Source organism: Pongo abelii, chromosome 6 (genome assembly GCF_028885655.2).
Source record: "Pongo abelii isolate AG06213 chromosome 6, NHGRI_mPonAbe1-v2.0_pri, whole genome shotgun sequence".
NCBI lineage: Eukaryota > Metazoa > Chordata > Mammalia > Primates > Hominidae > Pongo > Pongo abelii.
Window position 1 is genome coordinate 20,241,272 of NC_071991.2, and position 27,324 is coordinate 20,268,595.

The 27,324-nt window shown below is 43.3% G+C and overlaps 1 protein-coding gene and 1 long non-coding RNA gene across 7 annotated transcripts in view; one reads left to right on the forward strand and one right to left on the reverse strand.

Annotated features, from left to right (window-relative positions):
• Window positions 1–27,324, reverse strand: part of CALN1 (calneuron 1) — a 625,214-nt gene that overhangs the window by 367,391 nt on the left and 230,499 nt on the right. The window contains exon 1 of one of the 5 annotated variants that reach the window (XM_054560452.1): window positions 5,957–6,075. The exons of the other annotated variants lie outside the window; for them this stretch is intronic. Within the exon in view, the coding sequence (XP_054416427.1) occupies window positions 5,957–5,963 (7 nt within the window). The 5' untranslated portion in view covers window positions 5,964–6,075. Of the gene's footprint in view, window positions 1–5,956; window positions 6,076–27,324 lie in introns of those variants that run through there. 5 annotated transcript variants of the gene reach the window in all.
• Window positions 6,227–26,749, forward strand: LOC129060615 (uncharacterized). 2 transcript variants are annotated; one of them, XR_008527418.1, is made up of 5 exons: window positions 6,227–6,338; window positions 9,589–9,723; window positions 24,115–24,237; window positions 24,805–24,855; window positions 25,468–26,749. It is a non-coding gene; the product is annotated as an uncharacterized LOC129060615 (long non-coding RNA). The 2 variants fall into 2 exon arrangements; XR_008527417.2 differs by lacking the exons at window positions 24,805–24,855; window positions 25,468–26,749 and having other exon boundaries at window positions 6,229–6,395; window positions 24,115–24,428.

Genomic DNA, 27,324 nt, shown 5'->3' on the forward strand with positions numbered 1-27,324 from the left:
TTAGCTCTGCACCAAACAGACCTAATAGGCATCCACAGAACTCTCCACCCCAAATCAACAGACTACCCATTCTTCTCAGCACCACACTGCACTTACTCCAAAATTGACCACATACTTGGAAGTAAAGCACTCCTCAGCAAATGTAAAAGAACAGAAATTATAACAAACTGTCTCTCAGACCACAGTGCAATCAAACTAGAACTCAGGATTAAGAAACTCACTCAAAACCTCTCAACTACATGGAAACTGAACAACCTGCTCCTGAATGACTACTGGGTTCATAATGAAATGAAGGCAGAAATAAAGATGTTCTTTGAAACCAACGAGAACAAAGACACAACATACCAGAATCTCTGGGACACATTTAAAGCAGTGTGTAGAGGGAAATTTATAGCACTAAATGCCCACAAGAGAAAGCAGGAAAGTTCTAAAAATGACACCCAAATATCACAATTAAAAGAACTAGAGAAGCAAGAGCAAACACATTCAAAAGCTAGCAGAAGGCAAGAAATAACTAAAATCAGAGCAGAACTGAAGGAAATAGAGACACAAAAAACCCTTCAAAAAAATGAATCCAGGAGCTGGTTTTCTGAAAAGATCAACAAAATTGATAGACCGCTAGCAAGACTAATAAAGAAGAAAAGAGAGAAGAATCAAATAGACACAATAAAAAATGATAAAGGGGATATCACCACTGATCCCACAGAAATACAAACTACCATCACAGAATACTATAAACACCTCTATGCAAATAAACTAGAAAATCTAGAAAAAATGGATAAATTCCTCGACACATACACTCTCCCAAGACTAAACCAGGAAGAAGTTGAATCTCTGAATAGACCAGTAACAGGCTCTGAAGTTGAGGCAATAATTAATAGCCTACCAACCAAAAAAAGTCCAGGACCAGACAGATTCACAGCCGAATTCTACCAGAGGTACAAGGAGGAGCTGGTACCATTCCTTCTGAAACTATTCCAATCAATAGAAAAAGAGGGAATCCTCTCTAACTCATTTTATGAGGCCAGCATCATCCTGATACCAAAGCCTGGCAGAGACACAACAAAAAAAGAGAATTTTAGACCAATATCCCTGATGAACATTGATGCAAAAATCCTCAATAAAATACTGGCAAACCGAATCCAGCAGCACATCAAAAAGCTTATCCACCATGATCAAGTGGGCTTCATCCCTGGGATGCAAGGCTGGTTCAACATATGCAAATCAATAAATGTAATCCACCATATAAACAGAACCAACGACAAAAACCACATGATTATCTCAATAGATGCAGAAAAGGCCTTTGACAAAATTCAACAGCCCGTCATGCTAAAAACTCTCAATAAATTAGGTATTGATGGGACGTATCTCAAAATAATAAGAGCTATCTGACAAACCCACAGCCAGTATCATACTGAATGGGCAAAAAACTGGAAGCATTCCCTTTGAAAACTGGCACAAGACAGGGATGCCCTCTCTCACCACTCCTATTCAGTATAGTGTTGGAAGTTCTAGCCAGGGCAATCAGGCAGGAGAAAGAAATAAAGGGTATTCAATTAGGAAAAGAGGAAGTCAAATTGTCCCTCTTTGCAGATGACATGATTGTATATCTAGAAAACCCCATTGTCTCAGCCCCAAATCTCCTTAAGCTGATAAGCAACTTCAGCAAAGTCCCAGGATATAAAATCAATGTGCAAAAATCACAAGCACTCTTATACACCAATAACAGACAAACAGAGAGCCAAATCATGAGTGAACTCCCATTCACAATTGCTTCAAAGAGAATAACATACCTAGGAATCCAACTTACAAGGGATGTGAAGGACCTCTTCAAGGAGAACTACAAACCACTGCTCAATGAAATAAAAGAGGATACAAACAAATGGAAGAACATTCCATGCTCATGGGTAGGAAGAATCAATATCGTGAAAATGGCCATAATGCCCAAGGTAATTTATAGATTCAATGCCATCCCCATCAAGCTACCAATGACTTTCTTCACAGAATTGGAAAAAACTACTTTAAAGTTCATATATAACCAAAAAAGAGCCCGCATTGCCAAGTCAATCCTAAGTCAAGAGAACAAAGCTGGAGGCATCACGCTACCTGACTTCAAACTATACTACAAGGCTACAGTAACCAAAACAGCATGGTACTGGTACCAAAACAGAGATATAGACCAATGGAACAGAACAGAGCCCTCAGAAATAATACCACACATCTACAACTATCTGATCTTTGACAAACCTGACAAAAACAAGAAACGGGGAAAGGATTCCCTATGTAACAAATGGTGCTGGGAAAACTGGCTAGCCATATGGAGAAAGCTGAAACTGGATCCCTTCCTTACACCTTATACAAAAATTAATTCAAGATGGATTAAAGACTTACATGTTAGACTAAAACCATAAAAACCCTAGAAGAAAACCTAGGCAATACCATTCAGCACACAGGCATGGGCAAGGACTTCATGTCTAAAACACCAAAAGCAATGGCAACAAAAGCCAAAATTGACAAATGGGATCTAATTAAACTAAAGAGCTTCTACACAGCAAAAGAAACTACCATCAGAGTGAACAGGCAACCTACAGAATGGGAGAAAATTTTTGCAATCTACTCATCTGACAAAGGGCTAATATTCAGAATCTACAAAGAACTCAAACAAATTAACAAGAAAAACACAACCCCATCAACAAGTGGGCAAAGGATATGAACAGACACTTCTCAAAAGAAGACATTTATGCAGCCAACAGACACATGAAAAAAATGCTCATCATCACTAGCCATCAGAGAAATGCAAATCAAACCCACAATGAGATATCATCTCACACCAGTTAGAATGGCGATCATTAAAAAGTCAGGAAACAGATGTTGGAGAGGATGTGGAGAAATAGGAACACTTTTACACTGTTGGTGGGACTGTAAACTGGTTCAACCATTGTGGAAGACAGTGTGGCAATTCCTCAAGGATCTAGAACCAAAAATACCATTTGACCCAGCCATCCCATTACTGGGTATATACCCAAAGGATTATAAATCATGCTACTATAAAGACACATGCACACATATGTTTATTGCGGCACTATTCACAATAGCAAAGACCTGGAACCAACCCAAATGTCCAACAATGATAGACTGGATTAAGAAAATGTAGCATATATACACAATGGAATACTATGCAGCCATAAAAAATGATGAGTTCATGTCCTTTGTAGGGACATGGATGAAGCTGGAAACCAACATTCTCAGTAAACTATCGCAAGGACAAAAAACCAAATGTCGCATGTTCTCACTCACAGGTGGGAATTGAACAATGAGAACACTTGGACACGGGAAGGGGGACATCACACATCGGGGCCTGTTGTGGGGTGGGGGGGCGGGTGGAGGTATAGCATTAGGAGGTATACCTAATGTAAATGACGAGTTAATACGTGCAGCACACCAACATGGCACATGTATACATATGTAACAAACCTGCACGTTGTGCACATGTACCCTAGAACTTAAAGTATAATAATAAAAAAAAATTAAAAGAAAAAACCAACCAACCAACCAACCAACAACCAACAGAAAAAAAAAAAAAAAAAAGAAATATGATCCACATTGTTGGAGATGGGGCTTGGTAGAAGATGTTTGGATCATGAATGGATTGGTGCCCATCCCACAGTAATGAGTTCACATCAAATCTGTTGTTTAAAAAAAAAAAAGTCTGGGCCAGGTGCAGTGGCTCACACTTGTAATCCCAGCACTTTGGGAGGCTGAGGTGGGAGGATCACTTGAGCCCAGGAATTCGAGGCCAGCCTAGGCAACATAGCAAGACCCCATCTCTACAAAAAGATTAAAAAATAAAAAAAAGAAAAAGAAAGAAGGAAAAAAAAATAGCCAGCTCTGGTGCCTGTAGTCCCAGCTACTACTTGTGAGGTTGAGGCAGGAAGACTGCTTGAGCCCAGGAGTTTGGGTCTGCAGTGAGCCATCATTGTGCCACTGCACTCCACCTTGCAGCCTGGGTGACAATGTGATGACCTGTCTCAAAGAAAAGAAAAAAGAGGCTGGGCATGGTGGCTCACGCCTGTAATCCCAGCACTTTGGGAGGCTGAGGCAGGCGGATCACCTGAGGTCAGGTGTTCGAGACCAGCCAGGCCAACACGGCGAAACCCCATCTCTATTAAAAATACAAAAATTAGCCGGCAATGGTGACAGGCACCTGTAATCCCAGTTACTCAGGAGGCTGAGGCAGGAGAATCATTGGAACCCAGAGATGGAGGTTGCAGTGAGCCAAGATCATACCACTGCACTCCAGGCTGGGTGACAGAGTGAGACACCATCAAAAAAAAAAAAAAAAAAAAAAAGGAAGGAAGGAAGGAAAGAAGGGAGGGAGAGGAAGGAAGGAAGGAAATAATAATTTAAATGAGCCTAGCATCTCCTGCTCTTTCTCTTCTTCCCTCTCTTGCTCTGTGATATGCTGGTTTCCCTTCACCTTCTGCCATAAGTATAAGCTCCCTGAGGCCTCTCCAGAAGCAGATGCTGACACTATGCTTCCTGTACAGCCTGCAGAACCATGAGCCAAATAAACCTCTATTCTCGGCCAGGCACAGCGGCTCACATCTGTAATCCCAGCACTTTGGGAGGCCGAGGCAAGTGGATCACTTGAGAGGTCAGGAATACGAGACCAGCTTGGCCAACGTGGTAAAACCCCGTCTCTACTAAAAATACAAAAATTAGCTGGGCGTGGTGGCAGTTGCCTACCTACTAGAGAAGCTGAGGCAGGAGAATCACTTGAACCCAGAGGTGGAGGATGCAGTGAGCTGAGATCACGCCACTGCACTCCAGGCTGGGTGACAGAATGAGATGTGTCTCAAAAATAAATTAATTAAAATTAAAATTAAAAAACTCCTCTATTCTCTATAAATTACCCAGCCTCAGATATTTCTTTATAGCAACACAAAAACAGATTAACACACACAGAAACCCTGATTAGCTCACCTTTCCCACCCTCCCCTCACCGTTCCCCACACTTTAGACCATGCTGCCTTCTATCCCATAATATTCCCATTCCCTATTTTCAGGGAGGCAGATTTGAGATTTGTTCTCCTATCTCCTCACACAGCACTGCATTGTGAAATCTTTTCTCTTTTGCAAAAACTCATTACCACAGTGATTGGCTTCTTGCACATGGGCAGAAAGGACCTGGTCACTAACAGGCACTGCTATAGGAGTTACCAGCACAGGCCGGGCATGGTGGCTCATGCCTGTAATCCCAGCACTTTGAGACATGGAGGCGGGCAGATCACTTGAGGTCAGGAGTTCGAGACCAGCCTGGCCAACATGGTGAAACTCTGTCTCTACTAAAAATACAAAAAAAAAAAAAATTAGCCAGGCATGGTGGCAGGTGCCTATAATCCAAGCTACTCAGGAGGCTGAGGGCAGGAGAATCGGTTGAACCCAGGAAGCAAGAGGTTGCAATGAGCCGAGATCGTGCCACACTACACTCCAGCCTGGGCAACAAGAGTAAAACTCCATCTCCAAAAAAAAAAAAAAAAAAGATAAAAGTTACCAGGACAGACAGTAGCTGCCTTCTGTTGAGCAGAAGATCTTCACGAATCTTTTGCATATGCAAGATGGAGCCCAAGTTCCAATTTGCTTGAGGGGGCCTAAATTATTTGAATCAATAAATCAAGGAAACTGAGTTATCAAATACTTTGTATGTTTGAGAAATGGATCCAGTGCCTGAGATAGAGGATTGAAGAAGCCAGGCAAGGTCCCTGTTCTCCCAAAACTTATGTTCTAGGGGGTTTACTCACAAGTAAAGAAGAATGTTTCAGATGGCAGCAAGTGCTATAAAAAAAACATTGATAAAGCAGGCAGTGTGCTGAGATGACCGGGAGGGTAAGAGGCTCTCCCTTGAGATAAACATCAGGGCAGAGACTCATATAGAAAAGGGAGCCTCTCCACCTACCAGCCATATATACTCTTGGGCAAGTTTCTTCCTTCTGTGTGTCTCAGTTTTTTCATTTGTAAAATGGGAATGTTACTAACAGCAACCGTGTAAGTTGTAAGGACTCAGTAATGTAAAACATGCAAAGTATACTTGTCCAGCATACAGTAGATGCTCAATAACTATTTGCTGTGATGAGATGATGATGATGATGATGATGATGATGATGATGATGACAACAATGACATTGTTGTCATGAGCCTGCATTGTGAGGCTGTCGTTCACAATGATAGAAGCCTTAGGCACTAACTACCAGCTGGCCATATTATCACCCTTGGCCCTCACACTGCCTTCCCGTCCTTGCTATCTCCCTGGTTGGATTCTCACAAGCTCATCATTGCCTGTAAGACGACCCTGTATCCATCTGTTAGGGCTGCCAGAACCAAGGACAACAGGCCAGGTGGCTTCAACAACAAAAGTCTATTGTCTCACTGTTCTGGGGGCTAGAATTTGCCATCAAGGTTATATGTAGGGTTAGTGCCCTCCAAGGGCCTTGGGCAAGAATCTGTTCCATGCCTCTCTCCGCTCACTTCTTGGAGTCTGCTGGCAATCTTTAATGTTGCTTGGCTTGTAGATTCTGCCTTCATCTTCACACAATCTTCTAATGTTCTTCCTGTGTGTGTCTCTGTCCCAATTTCCGCTTTTATAAGGACACTAGTATTAGACTAGAGCCATCCTAATAGTCTCATTTTACCTCGATTATCTCAGTAAAGATCCTATCTCTAAATGAGGCCACATTCTGATGTACTTGAGGGTTGGGGCGTCAACATATTAATTTTTTGGGAAGACACAATTCGACCCCGTAATAGACCCACATGTCACATTCAGGAGTCTATCATCAGTGCTGCCTCCCACTTGGGGGACCCTTTCCAATGCGCTACCTTCTCCCACATCCCGCCCTCAGCCAGGGAACATTCTGAATGTGCCTGCAAGACTAACCAGCTACCTTCCACCCATGTGCCTGCCCAGCAGATATCATTTTTGTTGTTGTTGCTGTTGTTGTTAGAGACAGGGTCTCACTCCGTGGTGTAGGCTGAGTTCAGTAGCACACTCATAGCTCACTGCAGCCTTGAACTCCTGAGCTCAAGAGATCCTTTCATCTCAGCCTTCCTAGTAGCTGGGACTACAGGTGCACATCACCACACCTGGCTATTTTTATTTTTATTTTTATTTTTATTCTTTTTTTTTTTTTCGAGACAGAATCTTGCTCTGTCGCCCAGGCTGGAGTGCAGTGGTGTGATTTCGGCTCACTGTAACCTCAATCTCCTGAGTTCAAGTGATTCTCCTGCCTCAGCCTCCCGAGTAGCTTGAATTACAGGCACCCACTACCACCCAACTAAGTTTTGTATTTTAGTAGAGATGGGGTTTCACCATGTTGGCCAGGCTGGTCTCGAATGCCTGACCTCAAGTGAGCCACCTGCCTTGGCCTCCCGAAGTGCTGGGATTACAGGTGTGAGCCACCATCCCTGGTCTATACATTCTTTTCAAACCCAAAGCTATGAAGAGATTTCCTAGGTCTCTGCCTCCCCTATGGGGAGACCAGGGTTCTCTGTGAAAACAAAACAAAACAGGATGTTCTGTTTATGCCAAGATGACTGTGGCTTCAAGGCCTTCCCTCTCACATCTGCGCCCATTTCTGTTGGTGTCTGATTTCCTATGAGAGCCCTAGAGAGCTACGATCTTCACACAGCTGGAGTTTGCATGGTGCGAGAGAGCAACATACAAAAGAGATCTTTCTATGGCTTCTTCAGTCCATTAGCATCTGGTGACTAGTGACCAGTTTGATACAACCTGTCTATCTGCCAGGAACCACAGGTCTCAGCAGTCCAGAAGCCCAGCAATAGGAACAACACTGAGGAATCCATGGTTATGGTCCTAGAAGCAGAAACTTGAGATGTTTCCCAGCCAAAGCTGTTGCACATTGCCCTCCAGGAAAATTCAGGTCCTCAGACTTCAACTCCCAGCTACCAGCCGAGAGAGAGGCACCAGAGAGGATTAGAGTTTTTCTTAGGTTCTAAACGTGACAGGAAGCATTCCCCAGGCTACAGTCTTGTTCCTCTAGGCTGTACAAAATCTGATTCAGGTCTTCCCAAGCTGGGAAAGGTTATCTGAGGTCACTCCATGGGGGAGAAGAATAAACAACTCCAAATAAGGCACTGCTTGTCCCCAGACTGTTCCTGGCCAGTTGGACAAACACACTCAAATACAAAGCTGTTTTGTCAGTATCTGAGCTATGTCCCTTTCATGGCTGAGTATCAATCAAAGCAACCACTAGAACAGGGTAGAACCTCAGTGTTCACACTGGGCTCCCCCGGCTACCAGAATCAAGCCACTTTTCCTATAAATCAGTCACAAATAGTGAATGTTAAGACTGGCACTTCTTGCTTAGAGACCCAAATTCTGTTCCAAGAAGAGTATTTAAGGATCCTCCTCTAACACCCCTTGGCTGCAGCAATCTTACCTGCCAGGGGACATTATTACAGCGAGATCACACCTAAGCGTGGGCTGCTCCACCAAAAAATATGCCCACTGTTCCAGTAGGAGAGATCCTGCCTCTCTCTGCCCTTGGGGAACCTCTAGGGCAGACGTGGTGGCAGGATCTTGGTCAGAAATTGTCTGCCTGCTGCCAGTACTGGATTTCTAGAAAGTTGTCAGCCAGGTGCATTGGCTCACTCCCGTAATCCCAGCACTTTAGGAGGTCGAGGTGGGAGGACTGCTTGAGGCAAGGAGTTCAAGTCCAGCCTGGGTAATATAACAAGACCTTGTCTCTACAAAATTAAAAAAAAAAAAATAGCCAAGGATGGTGGTATGTGCCTACAGTCCCAGCTACTCGGGGGGGCTGAAGCAGAAGGATCACTTGAACCCAGGAGTTCAAGGCTGCAGTGAGCCATGATTCGTTACTGCACCCTAGTCTGGCCAACAGAGTGAGAACCTGTCTCTAAAAAAATAAAAAGAAAAAAGAAAAAGAAAGTTATTAGAAAAAGGCCCTCTCTGAGTAAGGGGAGGTCTGTACAGCACCCTGGCCTTTCATCCCAGGACATCCACTGGGTAGTTTCTGCCACTGGATATTTGAAGGATGCTTTGGAGCACTCTGCTTGGTATCAGCCTGGGAGCTGGTCCTGGCTAACCTGGGCTTTGGTGGTTAGAATGATTTTTCAGTGTGCCCAGTGCTCTTGACATGAGACTTTCATGTTTCCAAGGCAGCCTGAACCACTAACAATTCTCATTCCGGTGCAGTGGAGTGGATATTGGCCCAGAGTAACTTCTCTGTGAATTGACACTAGGAGGGTGGTCTCCAAGACTGGGTCCCATGATGAGATGTCCCTGCAATGGTGTTGGAAGCATCCCTTTCACCAGGAAAGCCTCAGGCTAGATCACAGAAAGCTGGGGTTGCGAAAATAGAAAATGGCTTCAACTCCTAGAAAGATAAAATCATGACCTAGGGCCAGACAAACTGCTTCTTTTACTAAGGAGGGAAGTAAAATAAAATAAAATAAAAATAGGGGTATACTACGGGATTGTTGACACCTTGTCCAGCATCATGCAAAATGCCTTGGCCAAGCCTAACTTGAACTTGAACTTAACTCTCAAAGCTCGCCATCTACATGTCTGGCAACTGGCCCAGAAGATTCATCTGCCATCAGTGAAGGACTGGCCAAACACGCTTGATGAAAAATCCTCAAATATCCCGAATTAGCCTCTGAAGCTCTGGATTACAGAAGCAGAAGGTAAACTCACAGGGGTACCGTCTTGAGGATACCAGTGTGTTAGCAATGTCTCTACACACCACTCTTATTTGCAAAGGGCACTGAACTCCCGAGATGTAAATGGCCTAAGAAAGCTTTACCCCCTTTTGCCCTGATATGACCACAGAGGGCCACTGTTATAGACTGATTGTGTCTCTCTCTACTAAAATGTAATGTTGAAGTCCTAACCTCCAGGTGGGGCTTTTAAGGAGGTTATGGGGCTAAGTAAGGTCATAGGGTAAAGCTTAATCCGATAAGGCTGGTGTCCTTATAAGAAAAGGAAGAGAACCAGGCCCAGTGTCTCATGCCTGTAATCCCAATGCTTTGAGAGGCTGAAGAGAGAGGAGGATTATTTGAGCCCAGGAGTTTGAGACCAACTCAACATAATGAGGGAAACATAATGAGATCCCGTCTCTACAATTTTTTTTTTTTTAATTAGCTGGGCATGGTGGTGTGTGCTTTTAGTCCCAGCTACTCGGGAGGCTGAGGTGGGAGGATCACTTGAGCCCAGGAGTTGGAGGCTGCAGTGAGCTATGATCGCCACCACTGCACTCCAGTTTGGACAACAGGGCATGATCACGTCTCTAAAAAAATAATGATGATTAATTAATTTTTAAAAAGAAAAGGAAGAAACACCAGGGATCTCACTCTCTCTCTCTGCCTGCTCAGAGGGAAGGACATTTGAGGGCACAGTGAGAAACTGACCACCTGCAAGCCAGAAAGAGAGGCTTCACCAGAAACCAATCTTGCCAACACCTTGGGCTTCCAGCCTCCAGAACAGTTAGAAAATATGTGTCGTTTAACAAGGTCAGGAGATCGAGAGCTTCCTGGATAACACAGTGAAATCCTATCTCTACTAAAAATACAAAAAATTAGCCAGGCATGGTGGCGGGTACCTGTAGTCCCAGCTACTTGGGAGGCTGAGGCAGGAGAATGGCTTGAACCTGGGAGGCGGAGCTTGCAGTGAGCCAAGATCACGCCACTGCACTCCAGCCTGGGCAACAGAGTGAGACTCTGTCTCAAAAAAAAAAAAAAAGAAGAAAAGAAAAGAAAAAGAAAATGTGTGTTAAGCCACCCGTTCTGTGATACTTCGTTATGGCAGCCTGAGCAGACGAATAGAGCTTCATTTGGGTTTCAAAAAGCTCTATTCGTCTGCTCAGTCACTCAAATAGTGAGTGATCCTATTTGGCCAGACAGAGACCTTTTGTACTAGGGAGGGCTGTAATGCCAACCTAGGGGCAATATATTAGTTTCCCATATCTGCTGTAACGAATTACCCTAACTCTATGGCTTAAAACCACACAAATTTATTATCCTATAGCTCTGGATGTCAGAGGTCCAAAGTGAGTCTTATGGGGCTAAAATCAAGGTGGTAGCTGGGATGGTTCCTTCTGGAAGCTCAGCAAATAATCCATTCCTTGCCTCTTCCAGCTCCCAGACACCCACCATGGCTCCCTCCTCCACCTTCAATGCCAGCTGAACAGCATTTTCTCCTCTCTCTAACCTCCTGCCTCGCTCTTATAAGGACGCTTGTGGTTACATTAAACCCACTCAGATACTCCAGGAGAATCTCTTAATCACATCTGCAAAGTCCCTTTTGCCATATAAGGTAACATATTCAGAGGTTCCAAGGTTAGGACATGAACATCTTTGCAGGGGCCATCATTCAGCTAACACAGGCAACTAGTGGTCCAACATCACCCAATGAGATTCTCTAGAAGAGGACAAACCAAGGAGAACCTGGAAGGCCATCGGGGTCCAGCAATGGACTTCCATGTTTAAACAAAAAGAATGGCATGGGCTTACCAAATAATGGAAGATTGTTTTCCTAAGGAAACCAAGGAATAGAAGGATTATAGGCAAAACTGCTTAGATAGGACAGGACCAGCTGCTCAGAAATGACCCCTGAATACAGAATGCTGTGAAGAGCCCCCTGTATCTTCAGACCATGGTGCAAAGAGGCACTCTCCAGCAGCATCTGCCCAAATGTGGGCAGCCTGATGGAGAGTAGGCAGTCGGGCCCACAACACTAGGACCCAAGCCACAAAGCTTGACTAATGCTCACACTGACTAGCCTAGAGGCAAGACTCCATCACTGTCTCTGTGCCTGGAAGCCAGCAGAGAGCCATCCCTTGGGGAAGGGCCCCATGAGGCCCCATGTCACCACCGTAGCGACCTACAGGCAGAGCTTGGTGCAGTTCAAGCTGGGCATCCCAATACATTGGGCCATGCTCACCACCATCCAGACATAAGTGCCCTACTGGGGCAAAGTGTTCTGTTTGTATCATAATCTCCTCACTCTGAGGGATGCACCTCCCGTGGTGGGAGTGCTCTGGGGGACAGAGATGCAGAAGCCACCAGTTCCTTCTAAAGCTGCTTCAGGATGATGGGGCTGAATATCACAACCCCACCTGCAAAAACCTCAGAGGCACAGACTTCAAATCACAAAGCACTTCATGCACTTGTAAGTCTCTGTGAGTGGTGACGCTGGGTGTTGAGAGGATGCCAGGATTATTACCAAGACATAACCTCTGCCTACAGAGAGCTGTGATCGCCACGGTTGAGACAGATGTTCACGAAATGACATAAACGCCAGTCAAATTGATGGAAGTATAAAACAATGTACTAATTTGTTAACAAATACCAGCAGAATGTACAAACAAATCGGTTGAGCCCATCTGTCCTAGTGGGAGATCTTGATTGATGACATGGGAACTACTGGTCAGAGCTCATTCATTCATTCCTTCATTTACCCATTTGGCAAATATTTGTTGAATGCGTTGCATGCCAAGTACTGCACACAACAAAGATATGCAAAGATGAATAAGACATGGTCCATGTCCTCAAAAACTCCTGATCTAGGAAGATAGACAAGTACCTTAAAATACGTTGGCTGGGTGCAGTGGCTCACACCTGTAATCCCAGCACTTTAAGAGGCCAAGACAGGAGGAGCACTTGAACCCAGGAGTTTGAGACCAACCTGTGCTATGGGAGGACTCAGGGGCTCCCAACAATGCCTAGTGAGAGAAAGGTCCGGAAAGTTTGCCAGAGAAGGTGACATTTCCACTGAAATGTGCTTCCAGAGAAGGACTTAATCATGTAAAGTAAGAAACGAAAAGAGTTTTAGGCAGACAGAGGGGAAAAAGAAACACAGGGTATTTTTGAAAAACTGAAGAAAGTTCCAAAAAACTGGAGAAGAGAGAAGGAAGGAGAAGTGGAAATGGAGGGACAGACCATTTCAATTGGCTTTCCAATTTCCAGAAGACATGAATTCACCTCAGAGGCAAAGGAAAACCATTTGAAAGTTAGTTAGTTTGTTTGTTTGTTTGTTTTTGAAAGAGTTTCACTCTTGTTGCCCAGGCTGGAGTGCAGTGGCACAATCTCTGCTCACTGCAACCTCTGCCTCCCCTATTCAAGTGATTCTCCTGCCTCAGCCTCCAGAGTAGCTGGGATTACAGGCACCCGCCACCATGCCTGGCTAATATTTTGTATTTTTGGTAGAGACAGGGTTTCACAATGTTGCCAGGCTGGTCTCAAACTCCTGACCTCAGGTGATCCACCCATCTTGGCTTCCCAAAGTGCTGTGATTACAGGTGTGAGCCACTGCGCCCAGCCCATTTGAAGGTTTTAAGAGAGAAGTCACAGAATCAGATTTACATTTCACTCATTCAGCCAGCCAAGACATATTTAGTAAGTACCTTTGATGTGAGAGGCCCTGCTCTAGGGGATAAAAGCAGGAACAGAACAGACAAGGTCTCTTCCCTCATGTAGTTTACATTATCATGAGAGATGCTGACAATAAATAACTAAGCACATAAATTAATACGATAATTAAACACTTTGGCAACATCCCCCTGGCAGCAGCAATGTGGGGAGAATGGATTGAAAGGAAGCAAGACCAGAAACAAAGAGAAAGAGTAGGAGGCCCTGGCCGTAGTCCAGACAGAAGATGAGTTTGCATGAGGCAGATCATATTGAATGCCTCCCCCAAAATATTCCTTCCCCACTCCACCTCTCCAACCCAACCTTCATCCTGGCCAGCAGAACCTGCTGCCCACACCAACAGCTGAAAATGCCAGAAACTTACTTTCACAGCCTTGTTTAGCTACAGTGTGGAGAAGTGACCCAATCATGGCCACTGAGACCTGAGAGTAAGGCTACAGAGGGGCCTCATGGGTAGGCTTTCCTTCTGCGTAAACAGTTGACATGACACAGCAAGACACGTCCCTCTTCTTTGCTTGATGTGTTTGTATCTGCAAGTCGTGCTGAGAACTGTTGCTGGCATCTTGTGATGCTAAGGACTGACGCATTAAGGGTAGTGGAGTGAGTAGTTTGAAAGTACCCGAGTCTTGATGTCATTTTTGACTCACTAAATCAGCTCTGTAGCTGCCCTATCTCTTCCTCTTATTATGTGAGATTTATTATTTGTTTATTTTTGAGACAGAGTCTCGCTCTGTCACCCAGACTTGAGTGCAGTGGTGCAATCTCGGCTCACTGCAACCTCTGCTTCCCAGATTCAAGCAATTCTCCTGCCTCAGCCTCCTGAGTAGCTGGGATTACAGGCATGAGCACTATGCCCGGCTAATTTTCGTATTTTTAGTAGAGATGGGGTTTCTCCATGTTGGCCAGGCTGGTCTCAAACTCCTGACCTCAGATTTCCACCCGCCTCAACCTCTCAAAGTGCTGGGATTACAGGCATGAGCCACTGAGCCTGGCTGTTATTATGTGAGATTTTTAAAGAAACAAACAAAAAGCCTCTCACTGATGAATGCACTTTTGGTTGGGTATTCTGTTTATGGCAATCAATAATGGCTTCAGTGATATGCTGTGTAATGCTAGGACACTTGCGGTAGAGATTTAAAGAACTAGAGCCTGGGCAATATAGCAAGACCCCATCTCAAAATCATTTTTTAAAAATTAGCCAGGCATGCAGTGTGTGCCTGTAATCCAGTTACTTTGGAGGCTGAGGCAGGGACGATCACTTGAACCCAGAAGGCTGAGGCTGCACAGAACTATGACCACGCCACTGTACTCCAGCCTGGGCAACAGAGCGAGACCCTGTCTCTAAAATAAAATAACACAGCCAGGCATAGTGGCTTATGCCTGTAATCCCAGCACTTTAGGAGGCCAAGGCAGGTGGATCACCTGAGGTCAGGAGTTTGAGACCCGCCTGGCCAACATGGTGAAACCCCACCTCTACTAAAAATACAAAAATTAGCTGGGCATGGTGGTGGGCGCCTGTGATTCCAGTTACTAGGGAGGCTGAGGCAGGAGGATGGCTTGAACCTGGGAGGCAAAGGTTGCAGTGAACCAAGATCACGCCACTGCACTCCAGCCTGGGTGGCAGAGTGAGACTTCATTTTAAAAAAAAAAATAATAAAATAAAAAGTGGGTAGGTGCAAAACATATTTAGAAAGAAGAATTGACAGAGCTGGGTTATTATCACTGAAGGTGAAAGAAATAGATATCTCTGAAGTCTGTGACCAGCAGCCCAACAGACAGACCATTAATCACTGTGTCAGGGAACACAAAAAGAAGAGCAGATGTGGACAACTTGGAGGTTCCCTTGCGACTTCCAAAGTGAAGGCAGGTGACAACAGATAGAAAGGCAAGGGCTGGTCTGGGCAACCAACCCAAACAAGTCCAACTGGTATTCCCCTATCCTGTGGGTCTGCACACTAAGTTATGTAGTAACACAGAGAATAACATGGTTATTCTACTGAGATGCTAGGGAGAGATTAGATAGCCATAAAATATGACTCCCTGATGAGTTCTCATGATGGCCACAGGAAGGAAGAGACATCTGTCATAATCATCAGCATTAAAGAACACTTTATTTTCTTTTTAGGTTTTTTTTTTTTTTTTTTTTTTTTAAACAGTCTCGCTCTGCCGCCCAGGCTAGAGTGCAGTAGTGCGATCTAGTGCCACTGCAACCTCCAGCTCCCAGGTTCAAGCGATTCCCCTGCCTCAGCCACCCGAGTAGCTGGGATTACAGGCATGCGCCACCATGCCCAGCTAACTTTTGTATTTTTAGTAGAGATGGGGTTTCACCATGTTGGCCAGGCTGGTCTCAAACTCTTGACCTCAAGTGATCTGCCCACCTCGACCCCTCAAAGTGCTGGGATTACAGGCATGAGCCACCATGCCCAGCCAGAACACTTCATTTTTATGCAACACTAAAGTAAACCTCTAACACTTAGTATTTGCACAACATGGACATTTGTGGATCCATTGCAACCCTGATAAATAACAGTGGGTTCATGAATTCAAAGCTCTGCTATACTAAGGAGCTACTTATTATCTCAGCTCCCTCCAGCCTGAGATTCTGAGGACTGGGAGGGGCACGCCACTGATGGCAAGCCCCTGCATGGAGAAAGGTTACCAGCACCGTGGCTGCTGCAGCACTGTCCCCAAGCTAGCCCTGCAACCATTCCCAACATCTTCCTCCATACTGGATAGAAAGCTAGGAGAAGTCAAATACTCACTTCCCAGCCTCCTTTGTTTGAAGGGATGACCACGGAACTCAATCTTGGTCAATGAAACCTAACCAAGTTAAACAGAAGCTGGCAGGGAGCTTCTGGGATACCTTGTGCTTTTCTGATGAAAAGGGCAGACAGAGCTGGGTCCCTCCATGTCCCTTCTCCCCCGCTCTTCTACAGAGTCAGGTCACCATGGCAGGAGCTTCAACAGCCATTTTGTGATCACGAGGAGAAACGCAAACTAACTCAATAAATAAAAGGATGACATAAGGAGGATTCCCTGCCTTCACTTGGGAAATCTCAAGGGAACCTCCAAATTGTCCACATCTGTCTTTCTTTCTGTGTTCCCTGACACGGTGATTAATGGTCTACCTGTTGAGCTGGTGGTCACTGACTTCAGAAATATCCACCTCTTTCACCTTCAGTGATAATCACCCAGCCCTGTCAATTCTCCTTTCTAAAGAAGAATAAGGTGGAGAAGGATGGAAAGAGGACTAAATAATGTCATGCATCAGTTGAATCCAAGGTAGTGACTTTCTACCCCAGATTTCTCATATAAAACAATGGCAAAAAAAAATTCTATTTGCTTAAGGCACTCGATTTGTTTACTTACAGCTAAGTATATCCTAAATTATCTAGAATTTGGTACCTAAAATGGTGGCTGGAGGCAACAGACCCTAAAATGTGGAACTCTCTGCCTGAAGGAGGTAGAATGCTGGGCAAAGAAGACTCAACTATTCTGAGCTAGAAAGCTGGCGATTCTTGTACCGCATGTTCTCACTTGTAAGTGAGAGCTGAATGATGAGAAGACAGGGACACAGGGAGGGGAGCAACACACACGGGGGCCTGTAGGGGGCAGTGGCGGGTGGGAAGAGGGAGAGCATCCGGAAGAATAGCTGATGGATGCTGGGCTTAATATCTAGGTGCAGCAAACCACCATAACACATGCTCACCTACGTAACAAACCTGCATATCTTGCACATGTAGCCCTGAGCTTAAAACAAAACTTGAAGAAAAGAAGAAAAAAAGTTGGTGATTCTTGTAATGTCATGGAGGCAAATCTAGGAACTGAATGATATAATATTTTATGTATATATAATATATATATATATTAGGATTTTGGTATATGTCAGTTCCTTCTAGAAGTTTTCACCAACATTCTATAAGAGAGAGACAAACTTAGATTAGAGATAACTGATATTATAGCAGAGAAAGAATAAATTACATCTTTGCTACTAGAGGTTCTCTCTGCCTTCCACTTAGAAACAAAATTCACTGAGAGTCACATAATCTATTACCTTGAGTCTTAAGAGCCAATTTCTGTGCCCTAAGTTAAATATATAAAAATAGCTGGCAGAAAGTATTGGTTTCAGTAATGGCAGAGTAGCTTTTATCAGACTAACCCTCCTACAGATAACAGCAATAAATTCTAAACAAAATATGGAAAATAAATATTTGAAGGCATAGGATGGTGGCCAAAAGCAGATAGAAAGTGAAGGGGATCAGAATCTTCGGGGTTAAAAAAAAAAGAGGATATATGGGCCAGGCATGGTGGCTCATGGCTGTGGTCCTGGCACTTTGGGAGGCCAAGGTGGGCAGATCACTTGAGGACAGGAGTTCGAGATCAGCCTGGGCAACATGGTGAAACCCCGTTTCTACAAAATACAAAAAAAAATTAGCCAGGCATGGTGGTGCATGCCTATAATCCCAGCTACTCAGGAGACTGAGGCAAGAGAATCACTTGAGCCTGGGAGGCAGAGATTGCAGTGAGCCAAGATCACGCCACTATACTCCACCTTGGGCAACAGAACAAGACTCTGTCTCAAAACAAAAAAACAAAAACAAAGACATGTTTATATGGCTTTTCTTCTGAAGATACTCCTCTGTCTGTATGAGCCATGAGGTGGTTAGAACTTAAGGATAACTTAAAGTCTTAATGGATCAAGGTGTCAGATACAAAGTTTGGGGCTGCCAGAAGAGTTAAAAATAGAAAGGAAATATTCCAGAAAGGAGAGAGCTGCACAGGGCAAAGCCTTTCAAATCCACAGCTGACCTCTGAACTGCTCAGGCACAGGAGCACAAGGGGACAGAATTGCCAGAATGCTGAAAGTGCTGAGCAGAGATTTCAGCTGCCGCCCTCCATAGAGGCTGGAGAGACAGAGTTTGGGGTTCAAATCTTGTCAAATTACAGAGATTGGTAAAACGTTTGGAATTTCAATTGAAACTAGAAAGGCTAGTCCCTTGAAATAAAAACTAAGTCCAAAAACTGAGGGGTTCATCCTAGAATCAAGGACAAAATTGAAAAATGCCATAAAAGAGCATAAAAACAAATTTCTATAAAGTCAAGGTAATTGTACAATAACTGTTTTTGAGAATAAAAACAACATTATTCAAGAAAAAGAGCATAATTAAGATTCTTTACAAGGCATTATCCACAATGTACTACAAGAAAAAAATTTATTGGAGATGAAAAAAAGAAAAAACAGAAAAACATGTCACATAGTAGAAAACACAGTCAATAGAAACAGACCCCAAGATGACTCGATATTGAAATTGGCAGATAAGGACTTTAAAAGAGGAATTAAAATGAAGTTCAAAGACTCAGAGGAAAATATGTCCTAATAGGTGACTAGCTGGAGAACCTCTGAAGAGAAACAAAAACTATTACAATGAACCGAATAAAAATTCTAGAACTAAACAGTACAATATCAGCAATAAAAAGTTCACTGGATGGGCTTAACAGAAGATTAGAGATGGCAGAAGAATCAATGAATTTGAAGACAGATCAATAGAAATCATCCAATCTGAAGAACAGAAAGAAAAAGATACAGAAAAATATTGATGGAGATTCAGTGACCTGTGAGACAATGAGATTTAACATACATGTAATGAAAATCCAAAAGGGAAGACAACATAAAAGAAGAAATATTTGAATATATAACAAGTGAAGATTTCCCAGGCTTCCTGATGAATCCATGATCAGACTACCACAAACAAGATAAAGGCAAAAAGAAAGAAGAAAGAAAGAAAAAATGTAAAGAAAGGAGATAAAAGATCAAGAAAGAAAAAACCTATACACATCAAAGAGAGAGAAAAAATGGAGTAGGATGGACTGTAATCCAACAACTGGTATCCTTTTAAGAAGACGGCCATATGGACCAGGTGCAGTGGCTCACGCCTGTAATCCCAGCACTCAGGGAGGCCAAGGTGGGCAGGCCATCTGAGGTGAGGAGTTCAAGACCAGCTTGGCCAACATGGCAAAACCTCATCTCTACTAAAAATACAAAAATTAGCCAGGCATGGTGGCACATGCCTATAATCCTAGCCACTCTGGAGGCTGAGGCAGGAGAATCACTTGAACCTGGGAGCCAAGATCATGCCATTGCACTGCAGCCTGGGTGACAAGAGCAAAACTCCGTCAAAAAAAAAAAAAAAAAAAAAAAGAAGAAGAAGACAGAGACACATAGGAAGAACACCATGTGATAATAAGAGCAGAAATTGGAATTATACTCTTATATGCCAATGAATGGCAAAGATTGCTGAAAACCACTAGAAGACAGAAAGAGGCAAGAAAGTAGAACGTTCTCCCTACAGGTGTTAGAAGAACCACAGCCCAGCTGACACCTTCATTTCGAACATCCATCCTTTAGAACTGTGAGAAAATAAACTGACACTGTTTTAAGCCACTCAGTTCATAGTACACTTTGTGATGGCAGCCCAGAAACATGGTTACATGAGTATATACATTTTTTGTTTATTTGTTTCAGAGATAGGGTCTCCCTCTGTCACCCAGGCTGGAGGGCAGTGGCATAATCATGGTTCATTGTAACCTTGAATTTCTCCTCCCACCTCAGCCTCCTGAGTAGCTAGGAATACAGGTGCGTACCACCATGCCTGGCTAATTTTTTAATTTGGGTGGTATTTTTTAGGGTTTTTGTTTGTTTTTTGTAGAGACAGGGTCTCGCTATGTTGCCCAAACTGACCTCAGACTCCTGGCCTCAAGGGATCCTCCTGCCTCAGTCTTCCAAAGTCCTGGGATTACAGGCATAAGCCACTGCACCCAGCCAAGTATATACTTTAAAGTGGTTACACAGGCATATACATTTACCAAATTCATCACATTGTGCACCAAAGGCCTATGCATTTCACTGTTTCTAAATTGTAAATTTTAAAATGTAAACAAGGAAGCAGATGTTTTACTAAGATGTAAGATTAAAGACCCTGGTAGCAAAGAACAAGTTCAGCATGGTATCTGCCCACCAGAACCCAGAACCTACTGTTTCAAATTTCTTCAAGGCAACTACCCATACATTTAGGTGTAAGAAGGATGGTAGAAACTAGAAGTGGCGGCCAGGCATGGTGACTGGCTTCTGTATGTAATCTCAGCACTTTGAGAGGCCGAGGCAGGCAGATCACTTGAGGTCATGAGTTTGAGACCAGCCTGGCCAACATGGAGAAACTGCGTTCCTACTAAAAATACAATAAATTAGCCAGACATGGTGGTGTATGCCTCTAATCCCAGCACCCCAGCTACTCAGGAGGCTGAGACAGGAGGATCGCTTAAACCCAGGAGACAGAGGATGCAGCAAGTTGAGATCACACCACTGCACTCCAGCCTGGCCAACAGGGCCAAACTCTGTCTCCAACAACAACAAAAACAAACAAACAAACAAACAAAAGCGAAAATGGGAAGGGAAAAGAATTATCAAATTTTAAAAATGGAGCCTAAATAATATCTTTATCCATGGTACTGGCATTTAAAATTGCCCAGAAATAAATAAAACTTAAGCCATGAGGGCTGTCTCCTTGGGGAAGGTTGAGTGTATACTAGATAAAATGCAGGGAAGAAGGTAATGAATTGTGTTTGCAATGCCAGGTAGCCAGGTTAAACAATTTATATGCATTGCATTGCATTTTATCAATTCAGATGGAAACCCTTGAACCATGATGTTGCCAAGAAACTGCACCAGTAGGCATGTTAGGATCAACCAAATATGTGCGGCTGCTACCCAAATTGTGTAATAGACCTTTTTAGGTGGCTGACCCAGCAATTTTCCGAACCTCCTTCTCCTTTCTCATGCTTTGCTACAGAGGCTAGAAAACTAAACATTTACTGTTCCAGCCTCACTTGCAGTGAGCACTAGCCATGTATTACAGTCCTGGCTAATAAAAACATTAGAAGAAAGGTTATATTTTCAAACAAAGGTGTCTCAGGATGTAAAGGTGTTTTGCCCTGGTTCAGGTTTCTGTTTTTTTGTTTGTTTGTTTGTTTTTGAGACGGGTTCTTGCTGTTACCCAAGCTGGAGTACAGTGGCATGATCATAGCTCACTGCAGCCTCTAACTCCTAGGCTTAAGCAATCCTCCTACTTCAGCCCCTGGAGTATCTGGAACTAAAAGTATGAGCCATCATGCCTATCACGGTCTTGCTGTGTCTTGCAACGGTGTTGCCCAGGCTGGTCTTGAACTCCTGGTCTCAAGTGATCCTTCCACCTCAGCCCCCTCAAAGTGCTGGGATCACAGGCATGAGCCAACACACCGAGGTGAAATTTCTTACTAAGTGAGCAAACATTGTCTTTGTGACAAGCCACCGTTCATCAATATTTCTATTACTTGCTACAAAATGCATTCCTAATTGATAAAACTAACAACTACCTCCCTCCTACCTAAGAGTCCTAACAAACAAGAGCAAAAGATGGGAAACAGAGTGGAGTGGCAAATGGATTATGCAAATATACCAAGCATTCTTCAAAGGCTATGAACAGATCAGAGTTTACTTGTTGGCTACCTCTAGCATAAAAATACCAAGGTAGTCCAGGTGCAGTGGTGGCTCACGCCAGTAATCCCAGCACTTTGGGAGCCCGAGGTGGGTGGATCATTCGAGGCCAGGAGTTCAAGACCAGCTTGGGCAACATGGTGAAACCCCATCTCTACTACAAATACAAAAATTAGCCTGGCGTGGTGGTGGCATGCACCTTTAGTCTCAGCTACTTTGGAAGCTGAGGAATTAGAATTGCTTAAACTGGGAAGGTGAAGGTTGTAGTGAGCCGAGATCATGCCACTGCACTCCAGCCTGGGCGACAGAGCAAGACCCTGTCTCAAGGAAAAAAAAAAAAGAAAAAAAGAAAAAGAAAATACCAAGGCAAAAATAAAGCAGTTAATAATAAAAGAAGGAGAAGAAGTAAAATAAGAATTGTTAACATTCATTGATAGCTGTCTAGGTTCTAAGTAATTTACATGCATTGTGTTATTAATTCAGATGGAAACCCTTGCACCATGATGCTGCTGAGAAACAATACCAGTAGGCATGCTGGGTCAACCAAGTATGTGGGGCTGCTACCCAAATTGTGTAATGAGAAAACAATAGTAGACTGAGAATCAGTAGACTAACATTCTAGTTTCTTTTTTGTTATTGGTTTTGTTTTTGTTTTTTTGAGACAGCGTCTTTCTCTGTTGCCCAGCTTGGAATACAGTGGTGCGATCTAGGCTCACTGCAACCTCTGCCTCCCAGGTTCAAGCAATTCTCCTGCCTCAGCCTTCCCAGTGGCTGGGACTACATGAGCCCGCCACCATGCTCAGCTAATTTTTGTAATTTTAGTAGAGACGAGGTTTCACCATGTTGGCCAGGCTGGTCTTGAACTCCTGACCTCAAGTGATCCGCCCTCCTCAGCCTCCCAAAGTGCTGGGATTACAGGCATGAGCCACCGTGCGCAGCTACATTCTACTTTTCACACTGCTAGTCACATGCTCTGTGAATTTGAAGAATCACTTAATATCTCTGAGATGGTTTTTCTTCCCCTAAAGACAGATGTTGGAGAAAATTATTTGTAGGGTACACCTGACATCAAACATCCTAATTTCCAACCTATTTAGTTTGGATGAAGTAATTTGGCTGGATTTGTAACAATTCATGGAATATTTATGAAACATCACAGTCATGTCAAGGGAGCGACAGCAATTGATTATCCCAAGCTCCAAAGACTTGGCAGAAATAGTCAAAGCAGGATACGGAAGATAGAATTCTGCTAATAAAGATAACTTCCTAAGCACTCTCAACAAGCTTATACAGTAGCTGTGAACTTAATAAAGGAATTATTGCCTGGGCAAGATGTGAATTTGTTGCCAAATTTATGCAATCTATGTTAATGGCCAGAAACTATGTTTAACTGACTCAGGGATACAGTGATGGCTTGTTTTGGGTTTTCTCTAATAGCAAAATTTCCCTTCAAAATTATTTCTCCCCTGAAGCTAGCATTAAAATTCATTTACATTTTCTCAACACATACTTAATTTTTGCAAACAAGCAAAAAAAAAATAAAATAAAATAAACAACTTGGGAAGAGGATCTTTGTTTGCAATATTCACATAGACAGTCCAAAGATCTATAACCTGTAGGGTGGAGAATCAAAGGTTGATTATTTGTGAACTAGACTGTGAACAAATTTTTTAAAAAGTTATTCAAGATGCAGAAAATTGCATGGATACGTATTTACGTTTGGCATCAGTAGTAAAATTACATTCTCTAATGAATCTACAGCTCAGGGCTTTAAAATGTGGATCTTTTAAAATGCACCAAGCAAAATTCCAACCATTACAAGAAAATGTTTTATTTATAATGTTTGTGTAAAGCTAGACATGGCACCCATCTGTCTCTTCCAATATATTTTCACAACTGGATTTATAGACTGTAACTAAAAAAGTAAAAGAGACAGTGTTCTGACTCTTGTGTACTCTAATTCAGTCTATTATCATAATTTTATTTGTTATAAGCTGTCAATACAATTTGCCATACTACCCGTCCTCTGCCAGTTTCATGGCAGTAAGTTTTGTGTCTCCTTTCTGAGAAATACTTCAAGGATGACTGCTTATTCTTTTTTTTTTTTTTTTTTTTTTGAGATGGACTTTCACTCTTGTCAACCAGGCTGGAGTGCACTGACGACACTGCGGCTCACTGCAACCTCCGCCTCCCAGATTCAAGCGATTCTCCCGCCTCAGCCTCCCGAGTAGCTGGGATTACAGGTGCCCCCCATCACGCTTAGCTGATTTTTATATTTTTAGTAGAGACGGGATTTTACCACATTGACCAGGCTGGTCTCGAACTCCTGACCTCAGGTGATCCGCCTGCCTTGGCCTCCCAAAGTGCTGGGACTTCAGGCATGAGCCACCACATCTAGCACTATTTATTTCTTTATCGCCTTCTTCCCTACATTTACGCATACTTGATGTGGCAGGAGATAAATAAGTATTGAATGAAGGACCAGAACTCTCACTGCACCATATAAAAAGAACTTAAAAGAGAAAAAAAAAAGCTCCAAAAAAGTAAAATTTTTCATGCACTCTCCTTGGCCCTCACTTGCCTCTTGTTTTTATCTTTTTGCTTTGTTAGTTTTTATGGTTTTATTTTTGGTTTGGAGACAGAGTCTCACTCTGTCACCCAGGCTGGAGTACAGTGGTGTGATCATACCTCACTGCAGCCTCGAGCTCCTGGGCTCAAATGATTCTCCTGTCTCAGCTTCCCAAGTAGCTAGGACTACAGGTGCATGCCACCACACCCAGTTAATTTCTTTCTTTTTTTTTTTTTTTCAGATACAGAGTCTTTCTATGTTGCCCAGGCTGGTCCTGAACTCCTAGCCTCAGGTGATTTTTTTGCCTCAGCCTCTCAATGTGCTGGGGTTATGCGCTTGAGCCACTACACAGCCTTGCCTCTTGCTTATACCCTCATTCTCCCTCTAAAGCTTTAATTTTTATTGTTATTTTCTTTTTCTTTTTTCTTTTTTTATTTTTCCCCAAGACGAAGTCTCGCTCTGTCACCCAGGCTGGAGTACAATCGCGCGATCTCGGCTCACTGCAACTTCCACCTCCCGGGTTCAAGCAATTCTCCCTGCCTCAGCCTCCCCAGTAGCTAGGATTACAGGTGCCCAGCACCACACCCAGCTAGTTTTTGTATTTTTTTTAGTAGAGACAGGGTTTCGCCATGTTGGCCAGACTGGTCTTGAACTCCTGACCTCAGGTGATCCACCTGCCTTGGCCTCTCGAAGTGCTGGGATTACAGGCATGAGACACCGCACCCAGCCGATTTTTATTGTTATTTTCTTAGACACAGGATCACACTCTGTCACCCAGTCTGGAGTGCAATGGTGCACAATCATAGCTCACTGCAGCCTGGAACTCCTAGGCTCAAGCAATCCTCCCCCGCCAAGTAACTAGGACATGCCTCAGCTAATGTTTTTTTCTTTTTACATTTTGTAGAGACAGGATCTTGCTGTGTTGTCCAGGCTGATCTCAAGCTCCTAGCCTCAAGTGATCCTGCTCAACCCTTCAAGTGGCTGGGACTACAGGTGTGTGCCATCGTGCCTGGCTACCTCTCTAACTCTTTTGCTGGCATTTAGTTCTACTCTCTTGTCTATTTATGGCCTTAATGACTCTGATGCTACTTTAGAAAGCATTTCCTATTCATCTTTGGCAATCACCATTCAGTCTTCGATCGTGACAAGGTCCTCTATAAGCCAACCAGATGAGCAGCAGCTGCAACCACTTGCAAAACAATCTTCAAAAACATAAAAAAGAAGTGAATGACCATTTTTACATAACTTGGTTAAAGTCGCAGGAATTTCAACCTGGACGTTAGCGCCAGTGGCATTGCCCCTACCTTCTTCCAGAGAACAGAGAACATCAGGCACACACATAAAGAGAGTCCTACATCCTAAGCTCCAAGATGAGGTTCCTGAGTTATTCTTTGCCTAATTTAGGTCATCTGTCATTGTCATGTCTTTATCAAAGTTTCAAAACAACTAAGAAACCAGATTTTTTGAGCAAAGTCATTCAGAGAGAGACCAGTTATTTGGTATATTCCACCACAGATTTGAGATGAATTGAATTAAGCACTAGAAACTCATACTTGTGGGTACTTTTAAACAGGATGCTGAACAATGAATATGATTTCACAGAGTCAGCCAGGCGTGGTAGCTCACACCTGTAATTCCAGCAATTTGGGAGGCCAAGGTGGGTGGATCGTGTGAGTCCAGGAGTTTAAGACCAGCGGGGGCAACATGGCAAGACTCTGTGTTACAAAATATACAAAAATTAGCTGGGCATGGTGGTGTATGCCTGTAGTCCCAACTACTCGGGGGGCTGAGGTGGGAGGATAGCTTGAGCCCTTGAGAGTTCGAGGTTGCAGTGAGCCAGATTGCACCACTGCACTCCAGCCTGGGTGACAGAGTGAGATTCAGTCTCAAAACAAAACAAAAAAAAGATTTCACAGAGTCAAAATTAGGTATTGGCTGGTTTAAACTTTTCACCCCTAAAAGATAAGCTGACTTCCAATCAAGTCCAACTTGAAAGCCAAGGACTTGGGTATTAACTAGAGCTCTACACCTCCAAATAATCAAAGTCTTTAAAGTCTTTTAAAATACATTCCTAAAATGTGTAGCCAGGCGTGGTGGTACACACCTATAATTCCAGCGTCTTGACAGGCTCAGAGAGGAGGACTGCTTGAGGCAGGAGTTTGAGACCAGCCTGGCCAACATAGTGAGACCCCATTTTTCTTAAAAAAATAAAAATTAAAAATTTCTAAAATGCATGGTGACTGATATAGAGATAATTTGTAATAAATGGCTGACAAATGAACAAATAAATCAACGAAGGAAAAACATCTGAAAACCTGTATTATTTGGCCTCGTATGTTCTCAGTACAAACTTGTCCACCTGCAAAAAAGAGGCCCACATCCAGGACTAAAATGTGAAGTAGGAGAGGAGAGAAAAAAAAGAGGTTTTTGAAGATCTTTGTACTAGGTCCTGTTCATTTATTTTTAGCTTGAAAATAATACTGTGGGATCCTCCTCATTTTACGTATTATTATATTTATTTTAGAGATCAGTAAACTAAGGATCAGAGCATTTAAATATTGAAATAGTAATAATGTTTACCATTTACACACACACACAGGTCCACACACACACCCATCTTTGATTCTTACAACCTTTCAAGTAATGTGTCGCCATCCCATTTTAAAGGCAAAGAAACTGGGGTCCAGAAAGATCACAGGTCATGTAGCGATCAAGTAGCACAGCCAGAACCATAATGAGAATTGATGAAAGCAGGAAACAT